General features: G+C 38.0%; 1 protein-coding gene across 1 annotated transcript in view; it reads left to right on the forward strand.

The window, feature by feature from the left end:
• EPB41L4A (erythrocyte membrane protein band 4.1 like 4A) overlaps positions 1–27,723 on the forward strand; it is a gene marked incomplete at both ends in the record, with an annotated part of 129,664 nt that overhangs the window by 29,096 nt on the left and 72,845 nt on the right. Inside the window, 2 exons of the mRNA XM_079548648.1 lie at positions 17,346–17,450; positions 26,753–26,804. Of these exons, the coding sequence (XP_079404774.1) occupies positions 17,346–17,450; positions 26,753–26,804 (157 nt within the window). The remainder of the gene's footprint in view (positions 1–17,345; positions 17,451–26,752; positions 26,805–27,723) is intronic.

Below are 27,723 nucleotides of genomic sequence, written 5' to 3' on the forward strand. Positions count from 1 at the left end.
GGCTGCAGTGAGGTCACCCTGCAACCTTCCCTTCTCCAGACTGAACAAGCCCAGCTCCCTCAGCCTGTCTTCATAGGGGAGGTGCTCCAGTCCCCTGATCATCTTTGTGGCTCTCCTCTGGACCCTCTCCAACAGCTCCTTGTATTTCTTGTATTTGAGCCCCAGACCTGGACACAGTACTCCAGATGAGGCCTCACAAGAGCAGAGTAGAGCGGGACAGTCACCCGCCTGTCCCTGCTGGCCACCCCTCTTCTGATCGAGCTCAGGGTACCATTTGCTTTCTGAGCTGCAGGAACACACTGCTGGTGTGTGATACATCACGCTGTGATGATGCTGTATTTATTGTCTGCCTTAGTATTTCTGTTCAACTTAGTGTTTTTCAAATGCTCCCTTTCTTATTTCCATTTATAAGTGAGATATGAAGAAGTATCTTAGCTTCAAGGACAGTTGATGCATCCTCAGATTTGGCTGTGAAATGTGTGAGCTATAAAGCTATGATAAGTCTGTCTTTCAATAAAAATTATACCTAAGGTAGGTATGTTTCATCATCTATAGCATGATCATCCACAGATTCCAAAACATAGCAAATCTGGATCTATCATAGGTACCATACATTATATGATTAACAACAGCTGATCAGTACTAAATCCTAACATAATTCCTGCATATAATAACATACCTTTTTTATTTTTTTTAATTTTTTTTTTTTTTTTTAAATTGCTATTATTTTGCCAGTCCTTGAGCAGTTATTGTGAAGAGTGAAATAGTGATTTCTGTTTTCTGTTGGGACTGGTTTGCTTTCCTCAACGAGTTAGGAAATGTAAGCAAATTCAGCAGGGCATTGCCTATCCAAAAGGAAAGTCAAAGCTTTGTTCTTTTACAATAGGAGTGATTATAGCTAGGCCTATTTAAGCTATCCAAACAGTTTTCTCTTTTGAACAGTAATAGTTCATGGTTATATGTATAGCTAAATTGGTTGAATAAAAACATGAAACACAGAAGTAAATGTAAGAATGATAGAGTCAGTCATCTGTGATATAATTAATGCCAAGCTATCAGATCGTATTGTGCTTAAAAAGGCTTCTACGTGGGTCGTTGTGATTCTGGTGACATTGTTTCAAAGCATATCTGTTGAAGGCATAGTAATTTATTTAAAGTGGGTTGCTTGAACTAAGAAACTTCTGTTAATAATTATTTAAAGGGACCCATGACAAGGATTACTGGCCCAGACTTTTTTATCTATTCAATAACTCTTCAGAGGTAACATTTATGGAAATAGTGCTAAAGGTGAACAGAGATTAATGCTGTAATCAACTCTAAGTATAACCTATCTTTTGAGGTGTTTGCTCTCACTGGTTAACATTAGAATATTACTGAAGTTTAGATATAACTTAATTTGCTTTGATTAACTTTCTTGAACTCCTGTTTTCCTTTTTTATAAAATTAAAGATATATGCAGCATAGGAATAAGTATAAAGTCCTTCTGTGGGTATTGTTTTCATGAATGTACAACTTTTAACCATGTTATCACACTTCAGTGAAAATGCAGGGTTTTTTGGTTTTTTGGGGGGTACTTAATATTTTAATGTATTGGAATTGTAAGTTTACTTCTATAAAACTTTTCAATTAAAAAAAAAAAGAAGTACCAACACTGCCTATTGGCTCCGATGGCCTGTCTGTACAGGCTCTATTATGAGCTGAGAATTTTGCAGACCCCTTTCCACTGTTTATTTTTTCCTCCTTTTTCCGGTGTATGTATTGGTATTGGGTACATATGTTTCTAGGGTATTTTCTGCATGTGGTATAAGTTTTACAAAATCTGTCAAAACCAGGGACAGGGGTGTCCTTACCCATTTATACTTTATTTCTATGGACGCTGTCCTCCATGTAGTTTTCTTCTTGTAAAGTGTGTCTGTCTGCTTTCTTTACTTTATAGTTTTATACTGATACTTGTTTTTGCATTTCCGCAATTAAAAACTGTAAAGTGACATTTGTTCCACCTTCAGGAAGAAAAAATGAAAAAATTATTGTCATTTGTTTGTTTAGTTAGCTTCATAGCTGTTGTAGAGCTCCTTTACTGAATCATACTTCATCCAATTTAATAAATAATTTCTTATATAATACTAAACCAGATATTCTGCTGAAGCTCAGACTTGTGCGATGTAGTTTCTCCTGTTCTGGGAGATCACCTCTCAGCAAAGAAAGGTGTTGTCTTAGTAAAGCAGAAAGAACATTGTTCTTTTTTTTTCCTGTCAGTGTTCAGTTAATCTGTGACCATGCACTCGTGTTCCTTAGGCAATGAATATGAAATTAGGTTTCATGACCAGAAGTATAATTTTTTCTTCTAACTCAAGTTAAGCAGCTGCATAATGGTAATGTCTTGTGTGCCAAAAGTAGGGCCTCCTATTTATTTCCGTGGAGCAAATCATCAGCTACAGAACCACTATTTTTTAACATATTAATCACCCTTAGCTCTGCATTTTCTCCAGTGGTGAACAAGAGCCTGTGTGCTGCACTCGTAAAAGTCTGCACTAGCTGGGGTGACTCAGTGTCACCACCCATCATCTCACTGTGCTCACATCGACTGTTTGGTCTCCATAAATACTCACCAAGCATGGATGGATGTCAGCAGGTGCCACTTCTTTTGCATGGAGGAATTCAGTGACACACCTTTGCTTCGTATGTGCTTCCATGTCAGACGCCATTTTGTCAGGCTGCTCCTTTGCGGCCAGCTGTCAAAGAGCAATTAAATGGAGTGGAATATTGCTGGGAAGGTTCAATCTCCACTGCCTTACCACCAACATCTGCCTCTGACATTGTGGGCCATTATGATAAAATTAGCAGGCATTACTTTCAGTGCAGTCCTTGTAGCTTCAGTAAGAACATGCAGTATTTTTGTTTTTGCCAGTTGTCTTTTATTTAACCAATATTTAATCCTGTAATGGTAGTCCAAAGCAGAGTGATACAGAGGGGATATGTTAGAAAAATTTTCTTTAGTATACAGCGATGAGAAACCACTCCTTTGGTCCCCAGATGGTGGTGTTCGTTGGATGTATGATTTTATATTGTATGAACCATATGGATGTATGTCTCATAGTTTAACTATGGCCAAGAGTTTTTTAACTTTCTTGTAAAATCTCAGACGTTTTGCATAACTGAATATACTGTATGTCTCAGAAGAGGGCTGTGCTGTTGTTCACTTAACTGATCATCCTCCAGTGTAACTAGTACAGTATGAAGATTTTCTACTTCGGCAGTGATCAGACTCTCATAGCCCAGCATTCTCATTTGGGAAGAATATATCATTTCTTCAACACAGGGAAGATAGGGGATGTGTTGCGCCTGTGGTCACTGTTTGAGAACTAGTTAGATTTGTTAAAATTGCTGTGTTCAGTAAGACTTATATTTGAGCACATTCGTTTTGTGGATATTTCATATTGTATGATTGTTTTCTGGGGCTGAGACACTGTGGTACACTCTGGTGGCTTGGGAACTGAGCCCATCGGAAATGGTGCTGGGATAAATCCTTACTGTGATGTAGGTGGATATTGGTGTGGCTTGCTGCATCCTGCTGGAAAGCAGATTTATTTTACTTTTTTGCCTTCGCATTTCAATATGAATAGGACCAAGTAAGAATCACACAGTAAGCTGTATTTAATGTAAACAGAAGAAAGGCTGTCAAATGCCTTGTATTCAGCTTGTATCACAGCTGAGTGAATAATCGTGTTGGCTTCAAAAAAGAGAGAGAACCTAGTACACTTCAAGCAAACTGAAAACAAAAGCAGTGATTTTTTTGTTGAAATTTAAAAGTGTTGTCCCCAGAACATGGTGTAATTTGCCTGCAGTGAAAGAATTACACAGGGCATTTCCAGTACTTCAGAGTAGCTTACTGTAAAGCACAATCATCTGAGGTGTGCCTTCTGCTCTCTGGCAGTGTGCAACTGCAGCAGCACTAGAGATATGCTGATGCAGAGTCCTGACTGTACACTAGTGGCCTGCCTGCAAGCTTTTGGATTAAATTGAAAAGGTTTTTCCATCAGTCTTTGGTTTAATAATTTATTTTGCTTTAATTTAACTTCAGTTGTTGCATTGTTAAATTATTGGAAGGAAGTTGGAAGTTTTGTTCAAATTCATGAGCTCGTGAGTCAGTCAGCTCCATTGTTAGCAATTAATGGCCTTAGGCAGATTTTAGGTTGAAGACTTCTTCTGTCCAAAGTGTGGTAGTGTAAGTAGTAGAAATCGTATCTATAACACTGACGTTATCTTCCCTGAAATCAGTGATAAAATTCATAGTGATTTAAGCAGGATAAGGTTTTCATGCTAATTCTTAAAAAAAAATTCCTACAGGTGAAAAAGATAATTGAGTTATTTTTGCATAATTGGTAAATTCTAAATGCATACTTTTTTCTTCTGGTTTAACAAGCAGTTTTTTTCCTAATTCAGAATTTATATGTAGTTTAATTAATGTGTGTATTCAAAAAGCTGGTTCTAAAACCTTTCTGATGTGAGATGTACGAGCACTCGTGGAGTAGTACAAATAACCACTCCCATTAGCATGCCCGAGGCATTTTATTAGTTAACCTCTTGGGTCTGGTAATGAAGGTGCTGGACGTATGCATTTTTCCTTAGTTACAAAATGTAGACTGTAGGCTTTGGAGGGTTAACTGCTCACATCTCCATGAACATTTTGCTAATGAATAGTCATATTCTCTATTGTGATACTAGGTGTAAAGAAAGAAGGTTTGGTTCTGCAAATTCTATTTGCCATGCTATTATTCTCTGTGTTATTAATATACTCGTGTTATTGACAATGTGTCTATCTGATGAATAGGATAGAAATTTATCTGATTTTGGAGATATGAGATATACATGATGTTTGTCTTCTCTTTCATGGAGATGTATTGCATTAGTGCTGCTTAAGTGTGGGTTTGATTTACTTTTTTTCTCCAATATGTGGAATATTTATGCTGACACAACTAGACAGCTACCATGTATATCTAAGATACTCAATTTTTAGATTTCAAATCAAAACCAAAAATGTTACCTAGGAATAGATTTCAAAGCCAAGGTAGAACAGATCTTTAGTTTGTATTTCCATCATTAAGAATACAGTTCCCCAACATTAAATGTAAGTTAAGATTTTGGTAATTTTATTGCTAAATTTACTGGTTATTATTGATAGATTACATACATTCATTGTTAGAGAAATAGTTCCAGATGACCACTGAAGATATACAGTGTATATGAAATCTTTTCTGTATAATCAAAACCGGTATATCTGAAAATTTCACTTGATAAATTAATACAAAGATATTTCAGAAGGCAGTCTGTGGTGTTGTATGCTGTAAATTTCCAACTTGGATTTGGTATTAATAGCCAAGCTTCCCTGACAGGTTGAACATTGACCCTTTCTTTTACATTAGCATGTACAGAATTGTGTTCTTATGTATATACAATATTCTGGAAGCATGTAAAGCCACTTCAAAATATGTTAACAGTTTTAGGGAACGGATGAAGACTAGGCATTGAGAAAGCAGTTTCCATGTCTGCATAACTGGGATTATGATCACTTTATTATTTGAAAAGTTTAATTCCTAAAAGGGAAAAGGAATGGATGACACAGGGGGAGCAAGGCTGCCTGAAATGTTCAGTAGCTTCCCTTCAGAGTGCGCAGAACATATTGTTCTGCAGTTTTTCAGAGGTAAAGTATTGTGTATGAAAGCTGGGTTATTGCTAGAGCTCCACGCTCAAAAACTCATCCAATACAATCCTGACTTCTTCATGAAACCTGTGAAATATCTGTAAATTCAGTCCGAAAATCTTGTGGGATCTTTCTGAATGAAAGTTATTACAGAGAAGTTTGCAACCACAACTGACGTTGCTTGATCTATTTGTAGGAATACCAGTCACCACGTTTTGAATTCTGTCATTTTACAGAGCTTCATTCAAAACAATTTCCAAGAGAGAAGCAGTGAAAAAATTGTTTGGCTGTCAAAGCAACTTGCCTCTGCTACTTGTCCCATGGACAACACTGTGGAAAAATGTCCTAGCCTGATCCTTGTGGGGGCAAAGGCCAGACTGGCAGGAGGGAGTGAAGTAGTGCAGTGCAGAATGATTACAGTGGTAAAGAGAAAAACTGGTAGTAGCACCAGTGTGCCTGCAAGAGCCTGAATGGATAGTGTGCAGGTTGTTTTTTTCTGCCTTTTTTTTCTTTTCTTTTTCTTTTTCTTTTTCTTTTTCTTTTTCTTTTTCTTTTTCTTTTTCTTTTTCTTTTTCTTTTTCTTTTTCTTTTTCTTTTTCTTTTTCTTTTTCTTTTTCTTTTTCTTTTTCTTTTTCTTTTTCTTTTTCTTTTTCTTTTTCTTTTTCTTTTTCTTTTTCTTTTTCTTTTTCTTTTTCTTTTTCTTTTTCTTTTTCTTTTTCTTTTTCTTTTTCTTTTCTTTTTCTTTTCTTTTTCTTTTCTTTTTCTTTTCTTTTTCTTTTCTTTTTCTTTTCTTTTTCTTTTCTTTTTCTTTTCTTTTTCTTTTCTTTTTCTTTTCTTTTCTTTTCTTTTCTTTTCTTTTCTTTTCTTTTCTTTTCTTTTCTTTTCTTTTCTTTTCTTTTCTTTTCTTTTCTTTTCTTTTCTTTTCTTTTCTTTTCTTTTCTTTTCTTTTCTTTTCTTTTCTTTTCTTTTCTTTTCTTTTCTTTTCTTTTCTTTTCTTTTCTTTTCTTTTCTTTTCTTTTTTTTTTTAAATGTATATGTCATCATTGGACTTTGGTACTTGCACTGTGTGTTGTTTTGTTTTGTTTTAGTGTGCAGGGATGTCATTCTTCAGAAAACTGGGCTTGAATTATGGTGCATCTGAGTATTCAGAGCTGAAGTCTGCAGTGATTCAGGAATTGAATGACATTTGAATGAGGCACCCTTACTGTGAGGGGGCAAGGAGACTCGTCCAGTGGTAAAGAGCAGTGAGAGGCTGTGCTGCCAGGTGTGGCATTTTAATTCTGCTGCATTCGCAAGACTGACAGAGTCCTTCCTTTCCCATGGAGGGGTTTTGTTTTGTTTTGCTTTGTTTCAGTCAAGGTTGTTAAAGCTGAATGCGGCCCAGTACTGCTGAAATGGTAATATGACCTTGTGCAGCATGTGTCAGTGGATAGCAACTGTTCAGGACAACTGGCAATTTGAGAAGGGGCAAGAGAGAATGAAGGAGTGTAGAGTTACTCCATTAGCAGCCATTACATTCTGCTAATGAATAAATTATTCTTGTCTCGGTGCAAACATGGTTGTTATTTATTTATTTATGTTTATCTGTTCTGTGGTCTGGACTTGCTTCTAAACATATCTAGAAAACCACTTCTAGGGCAAAAATTCTTTCACTGTATTCAGAAGAATAGTGATTTTAGAAAAAAGTTTTCTTAAATTTCGGTCTTTATTTTTTCGAACAAATTTTCATTTCATGACAAATTTCAGTAAGAGTTAAGTCTAAGAGTCAGATCAATTTAACAGGAAGTATTGTAGCAGTTGAATTACAAAATCTTTACAGAAAAGTTATGTACTTTTTTAGGATAACAAAAGTAAAAAAGTAAAAAACCGTTAGCCTCCAATTAATACTGCAGTAGTAAGTAGACTTCTAGCATGTATCAAAACGAGAAGTTCATCTGTATCAAGTTGGAAATAAAACTTTTAAATAATGAAAACTACCGTAGTCCTAAAACATCTTTTTGGAGAATGTAGCAAAATCATCTTTAAGCAAAGCTTAAAAAAAAAAGTGTGGATTTTAATGGAAGTATATTCAAACACAAATGGCACTTGTTGAAACACATGCTGAAAATAAACATTTCTGTGTACAAATTACATGTTAAATGCACTTAAGAGTAGTCAGTTGGCTATAGTGTTGACTCCACAGAATTCAGTACAGAACCATCAGTTTGCAATTGATATGTGGAAAAAAAAAAAACCCTTGCTTAAACTGGGGGAGAGCAGCAAATGAAAATATCAGGCAGATGCTCTCGTAACCCAATTAGAAATGCTAAAGAAGTGCTCTGCAAGCACCTTGTGAGGTAGAAGATGAGCACATGCAAGTTCAAAAAGGGCAAGAAGGATGATCATGGCAACAGGCCTGTCAGCCTTACCTCCATTCCTGGAAAAGTGATTGAAGAGCTCATTCTGGATGTCATCTCCTAACAAATGGAAGAGAAAATTACTGAGAATAGCAAACATGGATTTCAACAAGAGAAGTAATCATGCTTGACCAACCGAATAGTCTTCTATTCGCATGCTGGGCAAATGGAGAGAGAGCAGTGGATGTTGTATACTTTGATTTCAGTAAGGCATTTGACACTGTCTCACACAACATTGTTACAATGAAGCTTAGGAAGTATGGGATGGATGGGTGGACAGTGAGATTGAGAACTGGCTGACTGGCAGTGCTCAGAGGCTTGTGATCGGTGTCAGAGTCTCCATTTGTAACCAGTAACCAGTGGTGTTCCTCAGGGGGTCAGTGGTAGGTCTGGTGTTGTTACATCTTCATCTGTGACTTGAATGAAGGGATAGATTCCACCTTCATCAAGTTTGCTGATGATGCAAAGCCGGGAGGAGTGGCTGACACACCATAAGGCTGTGCTGCCATTCAGCGAGATCTGGACAAACGGGAGAGCTGGGTAGAGAGGAACCTGGTGAAGTTCAACAAGAGCAAGTGAATAACTGTATGCATCAGTAGAGGTTAGAGGCTGAGCAGCTGGAAAAGAGCTCTGCAGAGTAGGACCTGGGTGTTCTGGTGGACAGCAAGATGGCCGTGAGCCAGCGGTGTGCCTTTATGGCCAAGAAGGCCAGTGATATCCTTAGGTGTATTAAAAAGTGCACGGCCAGCAGGTTGAAAGAGGTGATCCTCCCCTCTACTCTGCCCTGGTGAGGCCTCATCTGCAGTGCTGTGTTCAGATCTGGGTTTCTTGGTTTAAATAAGACAAGAATCTCCTAGAAAGAGTTGAAAGCAACAAAGATGATAAAGGGCCTGCAGAATCTCCCATATGAGGAAAGGCTGAGAGACCTGAGATACTTCAGTCTGGAGAAGAGAAGGCTGAGCAGGGATCCTATAACTGCCTATAAATATTTAAAGTACAGGAGCCAAGTCAGTGAGGGTGGACTCTCTGGTGGCATGCACCAATAGAACAAGGGGTAATAGGCAGAAACTGGAACACAGGAAGTTCCATTCTAACGTTTGGAAGGACTTATTTATTGTACAAGTGATGGAGTACTGGCATAGGCTGCCTAGAGAGGCTGTGAAGTCTCCTTCTCTGGGGATTTTCAAGACCTGTCCAAATGCTTTCCTGTGTGACTTACTGTAGGGAACCTGCTTTATCAGGGGGCTGGACTCAGTCTCTAAAGGTCACTTCCAACCACTACAGTTTTGTGATTCTGTGAATTCATGATGCAGACATTTCTCACAGGCTGCCCGGGATTTATTTTTAAAGGATTCCCCTGCAGTGATAGATCCTGAACCAGCAGGGCCCTGTGGCTGTTTGCACACTGGGAATGCCATAAAGGACTGTGGAGAGATGCTCCTGCTCCAGAGCTGGGGAGTAGGAAGGCACTGTCCATCTTTCCAGACAGTGATGCAAAAAGCCCTGAGCCTGGCTGTTCTGCCCAGCAGGGTTCCAGCACACAGCTCACCTTTTCTCCAGGCTAAGCTGATGCTGGGGCAGCCTTGGCAGAGTTTTCTCCTGACACAGAAAAGATCTTGGATTCATTTTTTGGCAGATTTGTTTCAAATTTCAAACCGGTTTCTTGTCAGTTGTCTTGCTGTGATATCTACAAAATGTTTTTCTATTCACTGAAACTATTTTAAGTGCAATTTTTGATATCTTTGTTGCTTATTTTGTCTTGCATTGCAATTAATGTATTTTGAAGCGCTTTTATTTTCAATTTGGTGCTTTTTCTTCTTTCCTTGTTTGGGTTGTTTCTTTTTGTTTTTTACCTGAGCTCAGGCTGGCTTTGTCACTATACACAGAAAATAGAACTTAAGGATTTAATACAAATCTTATAGTTAAATTTGCTGTTCCTGGTATTTATGGTTCTATTCCACATCTGAAAGTTTTTGTGATTTTTGCCCAAGGTAAGACCATCTCGGGTACCAAAGCCTCCTGTCTAACATTGCTCACTTTTTCACGTGGACATCAGTGTAAACACTTCTGTTAAATTAGGTGTTGTATAGAGAACATTAAGCTTTTTACACATTGCAGTTTTAAAGTACAAGAATGAACAATTTAGGCATGTCACTTACTTTGACTAACTGCTTGTCAAGAGGGAATGCTTGTAGATCTAAATACTGAAAAGCTTTCAGGAGAAAAAGTGTTAAAAACTTGAGAGGAGATGCTCATTCTTTCAAAATTTCAAGAGAGCAGTCCTGCAGTTTGTTCTTGTTATAAGCACAAGTTGGCTCAAATTGTTTGAATTGCTTTGTTGTTGCTGTTCTGTCGTCTTTTTCTAAGAAACCCGAAGAATGGGAGGGAGAAAAGATCAGCATACATCTTGTTAATCTTCTGTTTTGGCAATTCTTTCATTTGGAATGAATAGCTGTATTGTCAGAGCATAGCATACCTGTGGGAGCTTGTTTGTACAAAGTACCACAAGGCTGACCAAAAAGCAAGGCACTCTCTTGCTCTTTCTTACCCCAAGCAAAGTCCAAACTTGGAATCCTCGCCTTCATCAACCCTGCCATCAGAGTTGATCTCTTGATTGTCTTTTTGTGCAGTAAGTGTAAATCATCTCTTTCTCTGTCCCTTGGAATAATTACTTCTGCTACTCTCTGGCTTGTACTTTTGGTATTTCACACTGATTTTTATGTGTTTACCTGCATCATTCACTCTCTTTGTCTAAGTCTTTTCTAAGCTCAGATCACGAGTTCAGGAACTGAATGACGGCAATTACCAAATAAATTTTAGAATTACAGAATCCTTAGAGTTGGAAAGAACCCCTGAGGGCCATCTAGTCCAATTCCCCTGCAAAGAGCAGGGACAAGCAGCTAGATCAGGTTGCCCAGGGCCTTATCCAGCCTCACTTTGAAAGTATCCACGCATGGGGCATCAACTGCATCACTGGGCGACCTGTTCCAGTGCCTCACCACTCTCACTGTAAATATTTTTTCCTTATATTTAATCTAAATCTATCCTCTTTGAGATTGAAACCATTTCTCCTCGTTCTGTTGCCACAGACCTGCTAAAGAGTCTGTCTCCTTTCCTATAGCTCTCCCTCATATGCTGAAAGACCACTATCACGTCATCTCAGAACCTTTTCTTCTCCACGCTAAAGAGCCTAAGCTCTCTCAGCCTGTCCTTGTAAGAGAGGTATTCTGTCCCTTGGATCATTTTTGTGGCTCTGTTCTGGATGTGCTCCAACAGGTCTGTGTCTCTGCTGCACTGAGGATGCCCATCTTAATGCAGTACTCCAGGTGAGGTCTCACCAGTGCAGAGTAGAGAGGTAGGTTCACCTCCCTTGCCCTGCTGGCTGCGCTTCTTTTGATGCATCCCAGGATTTGATTGGCTTTCTGGGCTGTGAGGACACATGGCTGAAAGGGCTCTCAGTGCTTTCATCCCCCAGTTTCTGTTGGTAATGGGGGGTTGCCGCAACCCAGGCGCAAGACCTCATGAGGCTCACATGGGCCCACTGCTCAAGCCTGTCTAGGTCCCTGTGGATGGCATCCTGTTCCCCTGGCGTTTCAACTGCACCCCACAGCTTGGTGTCATTAGCTAGCTTGCTGAGGGTGCACTTGACCCCACTGTCCATGTCATTAATGAAGTTATTAAAGAGCACCAATAACTGGGGGATGCCACTTGTCAAATTCTCAATTTTTTCTATATACTTCTTCCCCCCACTCGATATTTAAGAATCAGAGATAGGAAGAAATTACTTGGAAGTTCAAATCTTTGTCTGGAGCAGAAGCATCTCTTTGCAGTCCTCTTTCCCAGTGTGCAGATTGCCACACAGCCCTGCTTTTGTGGGTAGGATCTGTCAGTGCAGGGGAGTCCTCTAAAATACACGTGAAGTAGAAACATCTTATTATTGGTCATGTAACTCGTCTGTCAAATAGTAAACTAGGTATTGATGAAGTGGGTAGTTTTATTGTTAGCAGATAGATTAGTGAACAGTTTTTTAAACAAAAATGATGTGGCCTGAAACTTTTCTTACGGAATTTGTTGCTACAGTTTTACAGAATATCTTTCATACTTGACAAGAGATAAATTGTAAAGCATTATCAAGTATTGAATTACATTTCTAAAAGTTATCTGTCTTTCTGTTACTTTTGCTTGCTCTAACACCCCTTTGCTGACTTCACTGAGCTTGGAGCACTTCTCCTCACAATGCATGTGTGTGTACACATTGCACAACTGTAGAAATGTTGTTGCTTATGTTTATCTGGTGGTGTGGCTCAGTGTTTTGTCTGCATGATTTGAAGCTGACTACCCTGGATTACAAATGCTACTGTGGTATAAACTAAACTGAGATGGCACTACACAATTTTAAGTAATTTTGGTGGTACTTGGGGTAGAGTTACAGTCTCGGGCTGCTCTAAGTTTTATTGCTTGCTGAAATTCTTACCTATCTCCTGTAAGGAAGTCAACTGAGCTGAAGTAGTTTCCTATAACCCAAATATTTTGGTAGATATTTATTTCAACTTTTTGTGGGTATTTTTTTGTAGTGAAGTAAGTCAGTTTATACTTACTTATCTGTAACTAGGCATCTGAGTGCACTGTAGGCAATAGTTAAAGGGGAGAGGTTTGACCGGTTTGAGATTCTACCACTTGGAATTTTCACCACTGCCACTAAAGTAGATTTTGAAAGATATCTATAAATTTGGGATATGTGAAACTGTTACAAAAAAGGCGAGTAAGATGTAGCTTTGGACATTTTTCTAGAATGGCATGTCGTAAGTAGAATTAATTAGTTCACCATTAGTGGAAACAACAAATTGTTGACATTTCAGAACTGGTGCAGGCGCTGTATCAAGTTCCTAGAAGCATAGATGGGGAAATCTGTCTATACATCTATAAACTTGTGGGATGTTCTCAGGAAATAAAAAGCTGATTACAAGTTCATTTGTCTAATGTCAGTAAAAGACAAGGGAAGGTGGAAATGGATTTTTATAGTTCACGTGGCGCATTTGCATGATGTGTACTTAGGACTGACGGTGCTATTGCACTTGTGTGTGTTACATCCTCAGCTTCTGCAGTGTTTTCTTATGCAGTGTTTTTGGGCGAGAATGATTGCACATATAAAATAGCACCAATGTAAAATTATCTTTGTGTGAACTTGCACATACTGCAAATTGAGGTCAAACTGTTTCATCTAGTTCAACAATTGTAAATATTAAAGATTGTTAATTTAAATACCTTCTCTGCTTGAACATGCATTGTACAAATAGAGGCCTGGCAGGTTGACTGCCCTGGGCAGATGGGGTATTTATTCAATGCTGGTGACCACCAAGAACTTGGATTCTGGAGTCCCATGCCTTGCTGCTTTTATAGATGGAAGGTGATGGCAAACCGGTGTTATTTGGTCTTTTCTTAGCTTGACGTACAGTGGAAAATATGTCTGAATTAATAAGAATAGTACTCTACAAGCAATGCTTGGAGACACTCATTTCTTTGACGTGCTTACCTGGAACAGTAGGGAGCTTACTCCTGCTAAGTTGCATGATCATAGGCTGCTTTTATAGAACATTTTAAGTTCTCCTTAGAAACCTTCAATTAGAGCAAAATACTACAATTTGTTCTGTGTGTCCCAGTGCCTCCCCATTTGTCTTTATTTGTCTCCAGTGCTTTATTTGTCTCCAGTGCTTGCAAGCGCAGGGTGTACTGCATGGGCAGCAGCTGCTCCCTAGCACATGGTGCAGCTCACATGCACTTCTTGAACAAAAGTCTCATTGGCAGTGTGACCCCTGTGGCCATACCAGTGGGGAGGTCTGGGGATGGTTCACAGGTGTTTTTGAATCTCCCAGTGCAACTGAGCATTGTGCTTCATAGCTATCTCCCTGTTTTTCAGTGCACTCATAAACTTCCTTCTTCCACATGAGAAACCTTCTGCTCTTCTTCTCTATTCTTATCTTGTGCCAGTATATAAGCAGAGTAATTAATTTGGCATCAGCTGTGGCTTTCCAGCAGACATAATGGTGGCGGGGGAAAGGCAGACATATCAGAAGACGACAGCTGTGTAAAACTGAAATTTTAAGCTTTCTTGTAGGGACTTGAGCTCATCTGCATCTTCCCCAGCATTTATGAGGGTAAGAGCTGTGGGTTTGAGGGTAAGAGCTCTGTGGGTTGAATTGCTTTCAGGAGAAAGGTTTACAGGGGGTGCTTGAACTAATAAAGATGATGTTACAATGTTGTGCTTTATTTTGTTTTTAGTAAATAAAGGCTTCAGTGCCTACATTCCTTTCCTCATGGGAGAGGAACTAGAGTGCCTCTGGGACAGACACTGATGTACATCTTGCTTTCTCTTTAAATTCATCTAATGTTGAGTATGAATCTGATTTGGCTTGCATTGCTGCAATACAAAGGACGGTGCAATACAGAGGAAAAAATGAAAAGAAAACCAACAACAAACAAACAACAAATGTAAAGCAGAAAAAACTCATGGGGGATTTAGAACAGGGAGCAGTGTGGAAAAGAATGATTCCTGCTGACTACATGTGTATAATGTGAACATGTTCAAGTACTGCACTATAATATTTTTAAAGGACTGTTTCTTTTTGATGGAAATAATACAACTAAATCAGATGTCTCCTTTATATTGTGCCTGTCATTTTCTTTAGCCAGTAGAAACCTGCCTTTCTGGTTTAATGAAGCCACAGTGCTAACATGTAGAGCAAGGTGTTATGACTCATTTGAACAATTCTTTGTTCTCTCTTGCAAGCACTGGTGATGAAATTTTCAAACATGCTTGGGTTTACCCCCTCAAAATGCAAGTCTTTTGCAAGTCTGAGCTTAATACAAGTTGGATTGTGTAGTTTTTGCAGTGCTATATGCTCTGAATGAAATCCTCCGTGCTGAGAAAATATGAGATTAAGGCAGGTGAGGATAGGATGAAGGGCAGGGGATGACACTTCCCTCTGCAGTTCTCTGGCTCAGGACTGCCTGCACAGCACGTGACAGGATATGAAAGACATTGCTGGGGAGGGCTGTGGAGGTAGTGGCACCCAGCATGGTTGGCTGAAGACAATCAACATCTTCTTGCCATAGATGTGGGGAACTGCCTGCTGCTGCAAATGGGATGGTTCTGCTCAGCATTTTGCCTCATCTGGGTTGCCTGTTTCTGCAGGAATTACAGCCGTGGGAGTGATAACTGAGCTGTGTGGAAAGAATAAATGAACAAGCATTTATATTCTTTCTCAGCCAAGAAATTAAAGTAAAATGCATGAAAATAAAAGGTTTTTACACATTAATCTCTGAATAGAAATAAGGGAGTCTTTAATTTCAGCTAAATCAGGTGTGAAACTTGTGCTTTTCAGGGAAAACAGCTAGTACTTAGCTACCACAGGAGAAAAACTCTCTGAAGACTCTAGCAGAGTCCACGACGTACCTAAGCTGACTGAAAAACTGCCTGCAAGAAGGCTGGCTGAATCCTGAATTGTGTAATTGTGGAGAATTGAATACCTTTGACTAGTATAATTGCAGAATCACAGACTATCAGGGATTGGAAGGGACCCTGAAAGATCATCTAATCCAATCCCTCATGTTCTGTGTTATTTTAGTGTCTTTGATTCCAGGAGAGTGTGTTGTTATTGTAACATGTCTGATTGGAAAATTGACTGCTCCAGTTTTGCCTCTGGATTACTTTAGGTCTTTTAGGTCTGCTAATAAAATGAATTGTTGAAGTGGTTTGATTCTTGATGAAGGATGATTCTTGCCTTATGTTGTTCCTAAAACCAAGTTCAGTTTGTTGTTAAGGAATCTGTTAATAAAACCATTATGTTGCTGTGCTTTCTTCAACATGTTAAAAGTGTTCAGAGATTATCTGTTTATCTTTGTTATGTCTTTCCCTAAATAATTTTCTCTTTTGTGGATAAGTAAGTCTCACAGTACATGCTGAAGTTGCATCTGATTCTAGTTGCTTGGAAGGATAGATTGCAACAGAAGTTTACACCATTGCTGTTTTAGATTGTGGTCAGTCTTCTGAGAATTTGTGTTGACCTCGTGTGTGTGCCCAGGCACAGATACTCACCAGATTCACCTGCTGAGAAGGCATGGGTGTGTCTTCCTTGTCATTTTGTGACTGAAAGTTCGCTGGCAGAGCTTGTCAGTGTGGACATATTTTTGTCCTCATAGTTAAAATTTGCTGTTTTATTTTTGAAATTATTTATTTCTAGGCAAAAAAGAAAAACGATACAAACAGTATTTCACAGTCTCCACTTCCTGCTTCATCTCTCTGGTGTTTTTATTACAATCTAGAGGATTAAAGAGGAGGCAAATTGGTTTATGAAATCTACTGTGAATTGGCTATTGGCATTGCACCTTTCAACTGTATTTGTCAAGCAGTTAAACAAAACCTAGTTATGATTTATTTCCATATTTTCATGTGGAATTTATGACTATAGCAGTGAAAGGCTCAGACTGATTCTGAAGAGTGGTCAGTCTGTAATTATTCTCATCTTCCTCGCCTTTTACACATTTGTACTGGCTGCCAGGCAAAGCAACAAGTAAGAGGCTTTCAGGTGGAGGTGAACTCACTATATTTCATTATCAACAGTATAATGCTGCATGTAGTATTGTCCCCAGCACTGTTTGCTAATGGCGGAATAGATCTTCAAGTTAATTACTATTCAAGAAAACAGTGGTGTTATTTCAATTCAGGGTATAGGATTGCTCCTACTTCTATCAAAAACAATGTAAATGAGAACACATGCAGTGTAATCTCCTTTACAAACAGCAGTAACAGAGTAGCATGGCTGTAAGTCTTAAGGACAATTTAGCTTTCTGATCTTCACTGTCAGATTATGTGTGACAGGCCCATATTTGAAGGAAGTGTATGATTTTAGAACTGACATATGTTATGAGAATTAGAATTTTGATCAGAGTACAGAAATTTGCAAGAAAAAAAGAACATCATATGATGCAAGTACCCTGGAGTGTTTTTTTTGTTGCTGTTTACTGTATATTTTCTATCTGTGCACCTGCCACTACCTGAAGATATTTACAGAATACTTGCTTAAATGTGTAACAGAGCAAAATAGATCCGCCTACCTGAAATTTTGATGAGAGGCTCAGGGAACTGCCTCCTGTTTTTAGAAAAAGCTGACAATGCATGAATGCCACTGCACATAGCCGACAACAGCAGAGCATCTTTGTGAAAAGGCTGTGTAAATTCTTTCCCACAGAAGTCAACGAAAGGGTCGGTTGTCCTGGGCTACGTATTTCGTCACTTAAACCTAGTGGAGATAGATTACTTTGGACTGCGCTACTGTGACCGAAATCATCAAACGGTGAGTAAAAGACAAGCCAAATGGGATTTCCTGTTTGTAAAATTTACCCTGCTTGTGATATGTGCCTACAGACCATTAGATTGTATTTTCACTGACTTTCACTTGTTTCCTGGGTTAGTTTTCCAGTAGTAGTTTCTTTTTTATTTGTTTGCACTGGAATGGCCATTAATCAGAATAGAATCATACGCTAAATTCTGCAGGAGAACATTGGAAACAAAAGGAAGAAAACATAAATAGTATAAATTGCGGTATGAAAGTAGGATTATTATATCTTGCTTCTTTCAATGCTTTGCGCTGAAGCAAATGCTTAGTAGGTGATGCTTCCCTGGTTCTGAGTTCTCTGTGAGATAGATTGTCAGCAGCTTGCTCTTGCTTTGGCTATGGCTGTTGTGCCTAGGAGGGAGGATCTCCAAGTACATCATGGATTGATTCACTTGGGCTTATTGCTGAGCAGCTGTTTTGGAGTATAGTCTTTTGCCATGTATGTATTATATCCAAACATGTCCTTCGTGTTTGCCAGTGGAGCCCAAAGATGTTAAGAAATTGATCGTGACCTCAGGACTCTCCTTGGGTTGGCTGTGTCCTCAAGCCCAGACTCTGGGGAAGGAGATCCTCTTGAGAAGGACCCAAAAGGCATGGAGAACTTTTTTCAGGGAGATTATGTTTCTTAATAGGCAAGAAAATTGAAACTAATCTGGGTTTTTTTTGGCCGAAGCAGGCTGTGGCATGGGGCAGTGTCACCTGGTATCACCTCCAAAAATGGCCTGCAAAGCATTTCAGCAGAGCTGTTGAACTGACTAAATTATTTGCCATTTTCTTCACTTTAGTTGAAGTAGAAATGTAGAAACCGAAGCCAGTACACTATTAGGAAAGTAATACTGAATGCAGCTGTACTTGATAAATATTAATCTTTATTTCTGTGCCACAGCCTAGATGTTTGTAAATTCAGTTCCTTGATAAGCTTCTAGCCACATTTCATTCAATGGGAAAAAGTCAGACTGAGCTGTGAACCTAAAGGTGTTTTTGATTTCCTGAGGAAATTAAGGTATGTTTATAGAGCAGATAGGTTGTTTTTTTTTCTAAAAGGGTGTTTTTTTTTTGCTCTCTGAAGTGCTTTATTTTTTTTCCTGCAAAGACAAATAAAATAGAAATGGCAATTACTGGGATCATTTTCAGAGGCATGTATACTGTATATTTAACGGTGTTCAGAGTATTATGAAAATCAGAGAAGATTACATCTCTTATGTGAAAGATTTAATGCACAAATGTACATTTTAGGATGCATCTAGCTAATAGAACAGCTAATTTGATTGTGTGACATCAGTGCATTTTGTATTATGATAATGTGCATGAGCTGTGTGGCATAACTCAGCTTCTTTAAATAAAAGTACAGCCTTTTTTGCCATTTTCTCTTACATCATTCTGTAACAGGGTAAACCTAACAGTAGCTTTGTCATGATTTTCTGACTAGCTCCCCATCAGGAAACTGCCATGCTTCTTGGTTTCCCCAGGGATTATAGAATCCTAGAATCATCTAGGTTAGAAAAGACCTTCCAAGATCTTCAAGTTCAACCATCAACCTGACCTACTAAGTGCCATCATTCTTCACTAACACATTAGTATGTCTCTCACATACCTCCAAGTGATGAGTACTTCACCACATCTCTGGGGAGCCCATTTCAGTGCTTGACCATAGTTTTGATGAAGAAAGTCTTAATATCCAATCCAGCTCATCCATGGTGCATCTTGAGACCATTTCTTCTTGTCCTATCATTTGCCACCTGAGAAGAGAATCCAGCACCCTCTTTGCTGCAGGATCCTTTCAGGTAGTTCAGGTAGACAGTGATGAGATCTCCCTTCAGCCTATTCTTCTCCAGGAGAGAGAAAAGTAGAAACAGGAGAAACAACCCCAGCTCCCACTGTAACTCCTTGTATGTTTTTTATTTTTCTAGTCTTGACACCAGCTTCATTGCTTTTCTCTGAGCATGCTTGAGCAACTCAATATCCTAGTAGCAAGGGGCCCAAAACAGAACCAACATTTGAGAGCTGTTTGCTCCTCTGCCCACAGGTTTTCTTTGCAGGAGAGTCCTAGATGTGTGGGAGAGTGGTGATCACATCAGCTTTGTTCTGACACAAAGCTGGGAAGCTTTCAGGATGCACAGTTGGAGAGGAGAGCTGTGGTTCTTGGCAGGGAATGCATCTGCCTACCACATAGGTGCTGCCTTAGTGACTAGCTGAGGTTGTGCTGCAGGCTTTGCAACTGGGCTGTGTTAAGGCACTGTGAGAGCGCCTACTGCTCTTGTTTTTCTTCTGGGGTAATTAAAAATTGGAGTTTTTTGTGTGGAAAGTCCATAAATGAGCAAATGTATTCAGTTTTACATGTCTTATGATGGTTGTTGCTAGCTTGTTATTTTTGGTGAAATCTTGTAGTGTCTTAAGAATGACCAGTAAAAAGGAAAGATTCCATGAATGCCACGTTGGACTTCAGCCATAAACATGTATTTGGTTGTATACTGCGTATCGCTAAAACATTTTGCTTTGTTGGGATTAGCACTCTAGTGACTGGTGAGAAACCCAGTATGAATTTTAGAGTGGGTATGTTCTGGTTTGGCCAGAGCAGATTTCCTGGAGGAAAAGGGAAAAGATTAGCTTGTTAATTAGTTTTAAAACTACTCCTCTGAATTAGTCTCAGGCTGAAAAATGAGTTTGGAGTTTTGGCCACCTATTAATACATTGCTCATTGTGGGAATATTTTTTTATTTACCCTCTCAATTGTGTGGTTTTTTTTTTTTTTTTTTTTTTTTTTTTTTTTTTTTTTGTGTGTGATACTAAATATTTAACTGAATGATGGGTGAATTAGAGTGAGTAAAGCAATGAATTTTAAAGAACATAATCCAGTTACAAAACATGTATTTAGGTGTTTTATTAAGGGTTTGAAATTACTTATTTGGTCATTTTCCCCATTATTTTAGCACACTTCTGCACTTCCAGGTTGTCTTTTAAGTGCTGTGTTTGCGAGCTACTTCTTAGGTGGCTGGTATCATAATTATTTTACTAGTACCAGGGGCTCTAATGAGGGAACAAGGTTTCGCTGTGCTGTGTAATGTAAGAATGCATGACACAAAAATGAGTATCCCTGAACAGTTAACAAACTAATTTGCAAGTGAGAAAATAGGTGATGGCAAAAAAACTGATTGATGGAACTGGGTGACTGTAGAAGGGTCATGAGCAGTGAATAAAGCATAAGTTGGATGACACTGTTGCTATGGTATACACATTTCTCTTTATTGACATTCTAGCCTCCCCTAAACTTTCAAGGTTAAGAGGATGGTATAATTTGCAAAGTCAATGCATGAATGTTTGAAATTGCCAGAATACTTTATCTGTGTCTACTTGTGCTCTGAATAAGAAAGAAGTAACGATTAGTTAATATGTAGTATTCAATAATTTATTTTAAATCGTGTAAAACTGTGTCAGAATGAGCAGATGGGTTGAGCTAATGCTGTGGGTGGTTGGTAGGGTTTCCTAACCTCTTCTGCTGCTGCCATTGTGGCATTTCCCATTGCGCCTCAGGGCAGGTAGTTGGGCTAATCACTGCTTTGGCAGGAGGGCATTATTTTCTTGAGGCACTTACAAGAGAATGGAAATGGCAATTTTTACACATATCTCAGGAAAGGCTGAGCAGTGTTTCATGAGGTAAAGGGTATGTTGGAATTCCCAAACCATTTCCTTGTCAAATCACAAAAGGATGTGGAAAAGTCATGCTTCTAGAGCTTCTTTCACAGAAAAAAAGATTTTGTATTTACCTTAATGCAGCAAAATAGGAATCCACAAACATTTTAAATGCTGACAGTATTTTGTTGCCTGGCTGCAGTTTACAGTCTGACATTCATCAGACTGCCACCATCTAGCCCTAGCTGAACTCTCGTACTGAACCCTCTTAACCCAAAGCTGCAATGCGAATACCTTTATTGTCTTCTCCAGTGTAACACTTATCTGAGCTGTTACATTCACAGTATACAGGATATTAACATTCTCTTACTGCTTCAAGCAGAGAAATACAAATACAGAAAGCAGTAACACTGTGTTAATTCAGTATCATATCCAAGCTGATTTCCCCTGCCCCAATTGTTTGAGTGCAGTGTTATGCTAACCTGCATGTTCTGCTCCAGCATGAGATAGCAGTGCTGTATGTTTGTACCAGTGTTGTAGATGTCTACTGTAGACATATTTTATTTGTAGCTCTGAAACTGACCTTTCTACTGTGAGCTGCATGCTGCAGTCAGACCAGCTGAGGCAAAGCTGAGCACAGCAAACAGCCATAAACTTGTCCCTGCTGTGCCACCTCACAAACTGAAGGGTTTCCAGATCCATCCTGCATGATTAATAAAATAATTGTAAATAAATAAATTAATTGCAGTATGCTTTGGCTGCCTAGCTGTTATTCCAGATTGGAAATGGTAACAGTGAACAGACTATATCTAACTTAACGATAGAAAGAAAGCACACAATTTTAGTAAAACTTTAAACTTTAATAAAATTGTTTTACAATTGAAAATGCATGCTTTGTAGGACGTTACTGTCACATCATGTGGTCTATATTTTAAGCCTAGAAAAACAGGTGTACTGTGACTAGCTCATTGTGGTTTTGTGTGGAGTTGACATATGCCCGTAAAGCTGATACGCTAAATTATACAGAAAGGAAGAGACCAGGGCTTGTAAATAGCAGTTAAAAGAAAATGGAAACTGACAATGCTGATTAGAAAGTAACAATTATAGAAGATACGTAGTGGGTTGAAACAATCTAGACAAAGCTGGTGGTTAGCTGAGCTGAAGGCAGTTGAGCTAAAAGAGTTTTTCCAGTGCAGCAGGATCAGTGTGGAACTTGCACTTGTGTTGATCCAAGACTAAGCATAGTCAGTATAATTTCAGTTTCTAACAAGAAAGGCAAGTGTTCCATACTTTGTATTTTGTATGTAGGAAAAGCCTAACGAGTTACAAATTTTGTATTACATAAGGGATTACTTTCAGTTTTCAGACTTACTAGTGAGGTTACCCACATGTCTTCAGTTTACCAACTTGTGGCTACACACAGAGAACATTTGCAGAAAAAAACTGATGAAACAATTCTGATTGTTAGTGTTGCCTTAAATTATGGAACAATCTTGATAATTTCAGATTATAATGAAAAAGATCTGTTTTTTTGTGATTTGTTTTTTGTTTAAAATGTGAACAGAAATGACTGTCATGTGTGACATAAGTACAGCTTGGTAAGAATCTAATTAAGACAGTGCAGGATTTAGTCTGAAGTAGACAGATTTATCTCCACCAGACATTTCATTGATTGATACCACAGCAAACATTTCAGCCTAGTTAATATTTTGTTTCAAGCATGTTGGTGGAATTTGACCTGGCTTTAACCCTCTGCAAATTCAAGAAATAAAGACTCTGGATTCATGAAAAAATGTTTGCATCCATTTAAAGAGGGCTAATTATGAAATACTGCATTGTGCATGAACACAGTACTCTTTAGATCTTTTCTCAATTTGGAATTTTTGTTTGGAGGCCAGATCTGTAAAAAGTACAAATGGCAATGCAGACCGTGTATTCTTAGATATACTGTGCTTTTTTAAATACATCTTTTTTTTTTTTTTTTTTTTTTTTTTTTTTTTTTTTTTGCAACACTTCTACCTTAAAATTCAGAATATTTTTTTCTTTGATATCATTGTGTATTTATCATCAATCTTAATAAATAATAATTTCTTGTGTTAGCTGATAGTAGGTGGTTTTTGTAAATAACAATTAGTGAATTTGTAGCCATCAATTTAGTAAATGGTGGTTTCATTGGTTTGAAATTTAATATTTTAAAATATTACTTTTTTCCCTTTTTTTTTTTTTTTTTTTTTTTCCCCTGCGAATATTGAATTCTCCTTTCAGGTACACAGAATGCATTGCCTGCAACTGGATGGGTAAATGCTGGAGCCTCCACCTATTTGCAGTACTTGGGGGGCTGCTTGTAAGTCAGATAACCTGCTGGGCAGGAGAGGTACAGGTGGCAAATTGCTGTGAAGTGTAAGCTGTCTTTCAAAAAGACAAAAAAAATAAGGCTTCAGGTTGTAGCTAGTTTGGCATTCACAAATGTGGAGCTTGTTGTCAACTCCTGTTGTGCAGGTGTGTTGGTTTTATTTAATCCATTTCTCTTTGCACTTCAAAACATGAGCTTTAAACTGTGCCCAGCACTTTCTGTGTGTATATGCAAACCTTTAATGTGTATCTAGTACATGTTATTATGTATGCATGCATATGTAGAATACTCTGTTGTAGGGGTTTGGGGTTTTTTAAATGTTCTCATCCTTGTCTAATATGGGCTTGGAAAATGCCTTTTCATTACCCCTGAAATTCCATTAATCTTTGGCTTACAAATGAAAAGTTAGAAATCCACATCTTCCCAACACCATTCAGGAAAATGTTGGCAGCCTTTAAAATAACAAGTAGCTTCACAGCGATTCTTAGTATGGCTTTCTGGCATTTCCAAAGATACAACAAGACAGATTCGATTCTTGCCTCTTCCTCACTGCTTTCTGTTGTAGCAGTAAACTTATCTGAGTTGAGCTGCTTAACCTCACCTATGCAGCACATGGATCTAGAGGGCCATAGCTTCCTCACAAGAGCTTTTTTCCTTATGCCAGCTGATTCTGTGCTTCCCTAGTGTGGGTAGCAGCAACCTATCTTGTCATGATGAGGGCTCAAGATGCAATCCTCCTGCTGAGTTAGTCTGGAGGAAGGAAAGAATGTGATTGACAAAATGAGCTACCAGATTTGTTTCCTCTCTGCTCTTCAGATTCCCTCTGCGTCTAAATTTTGACGATTCCCTCTAAATTCCATAACAAAGAATATAATTCATGTTGCAGGTCAAATGCAGCATGGTGAGAGTTAAGATATCTGATTAAGATGCAGCTTTGAATTGGCAATATTTCCTGCTCGTGTCCATACAGTCCATACAAACATCAGTTATGTAGCTGAATTCTGTCTTACCACAGCCAATGTGGTATAAGATGGCACAAGATGGGAGATGATCCGTAAATGCAGTTTTTTTCACAAATGACCTATCTATGCAAGTAAAGCTAAACTACAAAGACATCTATAAGACAGTGCATCTTGAAGCTGATTTCGGTTCACTTGTGGAATACTTTTAATGAAGGAGATACTCTGTCATATTTTTATCTGATTTTGAAACAGTATAGTTTTAGTCTTACAACGTAATGTGAGGTTGTCAGTGATAAGCAGGCTGTCTTTACGATGTGTTTTTCATACTGTGATGACAGTTTTGGGAAGAGGGTTGTTCTGTGGTTAGAATGTGCACTGCAGACCTCTTTTGTATTTTTTTCTATCTGTTGACTTTGAAATCTCTTTATCAGCCTATTGTGCTAGCTCAGATAATTTCTGATAAGAATTTTCAGTACAGTATTTGAGCGTGATAAGTTTTCTTTCCATCCTACATTCTTCTGAGATTAAGAAGGATTCTGTTGGAATAGTTAGTGGATGTAGTCAACACATGCGTTGAGTATTTTTCCCTTCAAAGTTTTGAACATTTGAAGTGTTTGCTTCTCAAACCACATCTTTGTGAAACTGTCACTCTTGACTGCTGAGCAAATATGTAGGGATTAGAATTGAACGCAGGATCTCCCTCATTTGTGAAGTACCACCCTAATGACTTTATTTTGAAATTCAGCTCGTATAATGAGTGGATGATGGTTTTCATGATTTTGGTTTATGGTGGTTGTTTAGAAACATTCCTGGATTTGTAATGGCGACATTTTTTCCATTAGACCGAGAACAAAGCATACAGCTGTTTTTGTAACAGATAGATGAGCAGCTAGTGGAAGTAGTTTGTGCAATTAGTTGCTTAAAATTTTCTGCTCAAATCCTTTGTAACATTTTTCCTTGTCCTCCTTATGTTACTCCTTTTGACAAGTAAACTCTATAGTCCAAAGAGTTCTCTATATAGAAAAAGAAGATTTTTTTTTTTGTTTAACCATTTAATTCTTATTCTCTAGTTAGGTCAGGGGACAGGTAAGGAGTTTCTTATAAAAAAAAATAAATAAAATCTCCTGTAATTTGCTTTTCTAACAGCTGTATTCTGCAGCCTTTCTGTTTCTGGTATTTGAGAGAGTATGCCAGTCCTTGCTGATCCAGAAAATTTGTGTGACAGAAGAGGAAAGAAAAAAGTGATGGCAAGAATAGTCTTGGCTTCTGCGCTTTCTTCCATTAACTGAATCATAGAAATGCCAAGCTAAGAAATAAATAGGTCATTACAAGAGCAGAATGTTCATCATGCTGGCGCCATGTAAAGCTACCAAGAAGTCTGCAGATACTCTGCCGTACTGTGACAGCGAAGATTTTAGTACAGGTTTGATAAAGTTGAGTCAGAATAATCACTGAGAAATTACATTTCTGTTGCTCAGATGGTGTGGGAATCCTTGTAACAGCTCATCCCTCTGTGGCGTGCTTAACGTACCTTGATAATCTCAAATGCAGCTGCTGTAAGCATTCTGGTGATACCCTTCACCTGCTACTGGAAGCCTTTTCTAAACACGAATACTGATTTTGCTTCTAGTCAAGCCTATATCTTCACATCCTATGGACTTGAATTGATTACTGCGTTGTTACAGTAATTTCTTAGTAGTTGCAGGAATGCTGTCATGCCTGTCATTTCTGCTACAATCCTTAGTTTTTCAGAAATCAAACACAGCACTTCCTTTCTTTCCGTGTAGGTTTTATCTTACATGCGTTGCTGTTGCTGTTATTTCAGAATGATTCTGCTTAGGTTTATCCCCTACAAAGAAAATGGCAAGGTTGTGAGTAAGCATACTAGCTGCAGTAGATAAGGTACACAAAAAAATTATGCTGTGTGATATTTTCATAGAGCCATCTTGGTCAGGAGCCTGAGATGTGGTGCTTTTTAATGTAAGATTTCCTTTCAGAGAGACTGCTACCCCCTGAGAAGATGCATAGCATTAGACTTGTACAGGCAGATGTGTTTGTTTTATCAGAAATGACTCTACTGGTACAAAGTTGTCATTAAAAGGCTGAAGCGTGTCATACAGGCATTCCGTAAGCTTCTGTAAATTTTCATATTATTGTAATCTTGGCTGAGTTTCTAAATCCTGATGAGAAGATAAATCATCTTGTGCTGCTTTCCTAGGAAAAAATATCAATATATGAATAAATGTAGAATTGCAATAATTCTGTATTAATTTTATGTGCTAAGTGACTAATTTTCATAATTATCTGTCTTACAGTACTGGTTGGATCCTGCAAAGACCCTTGCTGAGCATAAAGAATTGATAAACAGTATGTATTTAATCTGAACTTAAAGAAGCTATCTGAAGTGAAGTAACAGAAGCAATATTCTAGGCAATACATTGTCTGTACAAAAATTGTATTCCAGACTCAACAGATTGGTAGTTCTTGAGACATTTTATTACTACAGTTTGTAGTTACATCAAAATTCCACACATAGATTGTACATGCTGTCATTTAACAAGAATTAGTATAACTAATGTCCAAAGATTTCTTTGTGATTAAATTTTACTTTAGAATATAATAAATGGTGCCATTTGTCATTTGTGTAGTTAATTTTGTAGTAGTCTATGCCTCTACCACACCATACCTTAAAAAACCCTGATTTTTTTTTTTCTGAAAATGAAAATACTGCCTCTTGCTCATAATATAATGTCTACCCCTGCTGCCACTATTCAGTAAACCCATATTTAAGGTCCGTCAATCTTATTGTAATTAATTAATATAAGACTTTTATTTTAACAAGAAATTGGAGGACTTCTATTTAAAAAAAAAAGTAGAAGTGGAGCATGCATAGAATAAATTTGGCTGTATGAGTCTCAGTGCTAACTGTCTTTCTGAAGAATAACGTTTTCAAAACGTGAATTAGAAAATCTTTTCCAAATGTATGTCAAATAAAGTAGCACATAATTTAGGTGCCTCCATATGATATTTGAAAGTATAGAGTGTACTAATATTAGTTATGTCAGGAAATCATATTTCATGCAGAATTAACATTTTTCAAACTGTTTTCATGTACAAAAAAGTGTCTAAATATCAAATTTGAGCAGTGAAAAAAATCTTGGAGAAATAGTGAGTTAGCAAATAAATCTAAACTTAAATTTTCAAATTATGACAAGCTCCAAGTAGGCAGACAGTATGAGAATAAATAAACAGTAGACTGGAAAAATAATAAGAAGAATACTTAAAC

This window comes from Tetrao urogallus (genome assembly GCF_951394365.1).
Source record: "Tetrao urogallus genome assembly, chromosome: Z".
Lineage (NCBI taxonomy): Eukaryota > Metazoa > Chordata > Aves > Galliformes > Phasianidae > Tetrao > Tetrao urogallus.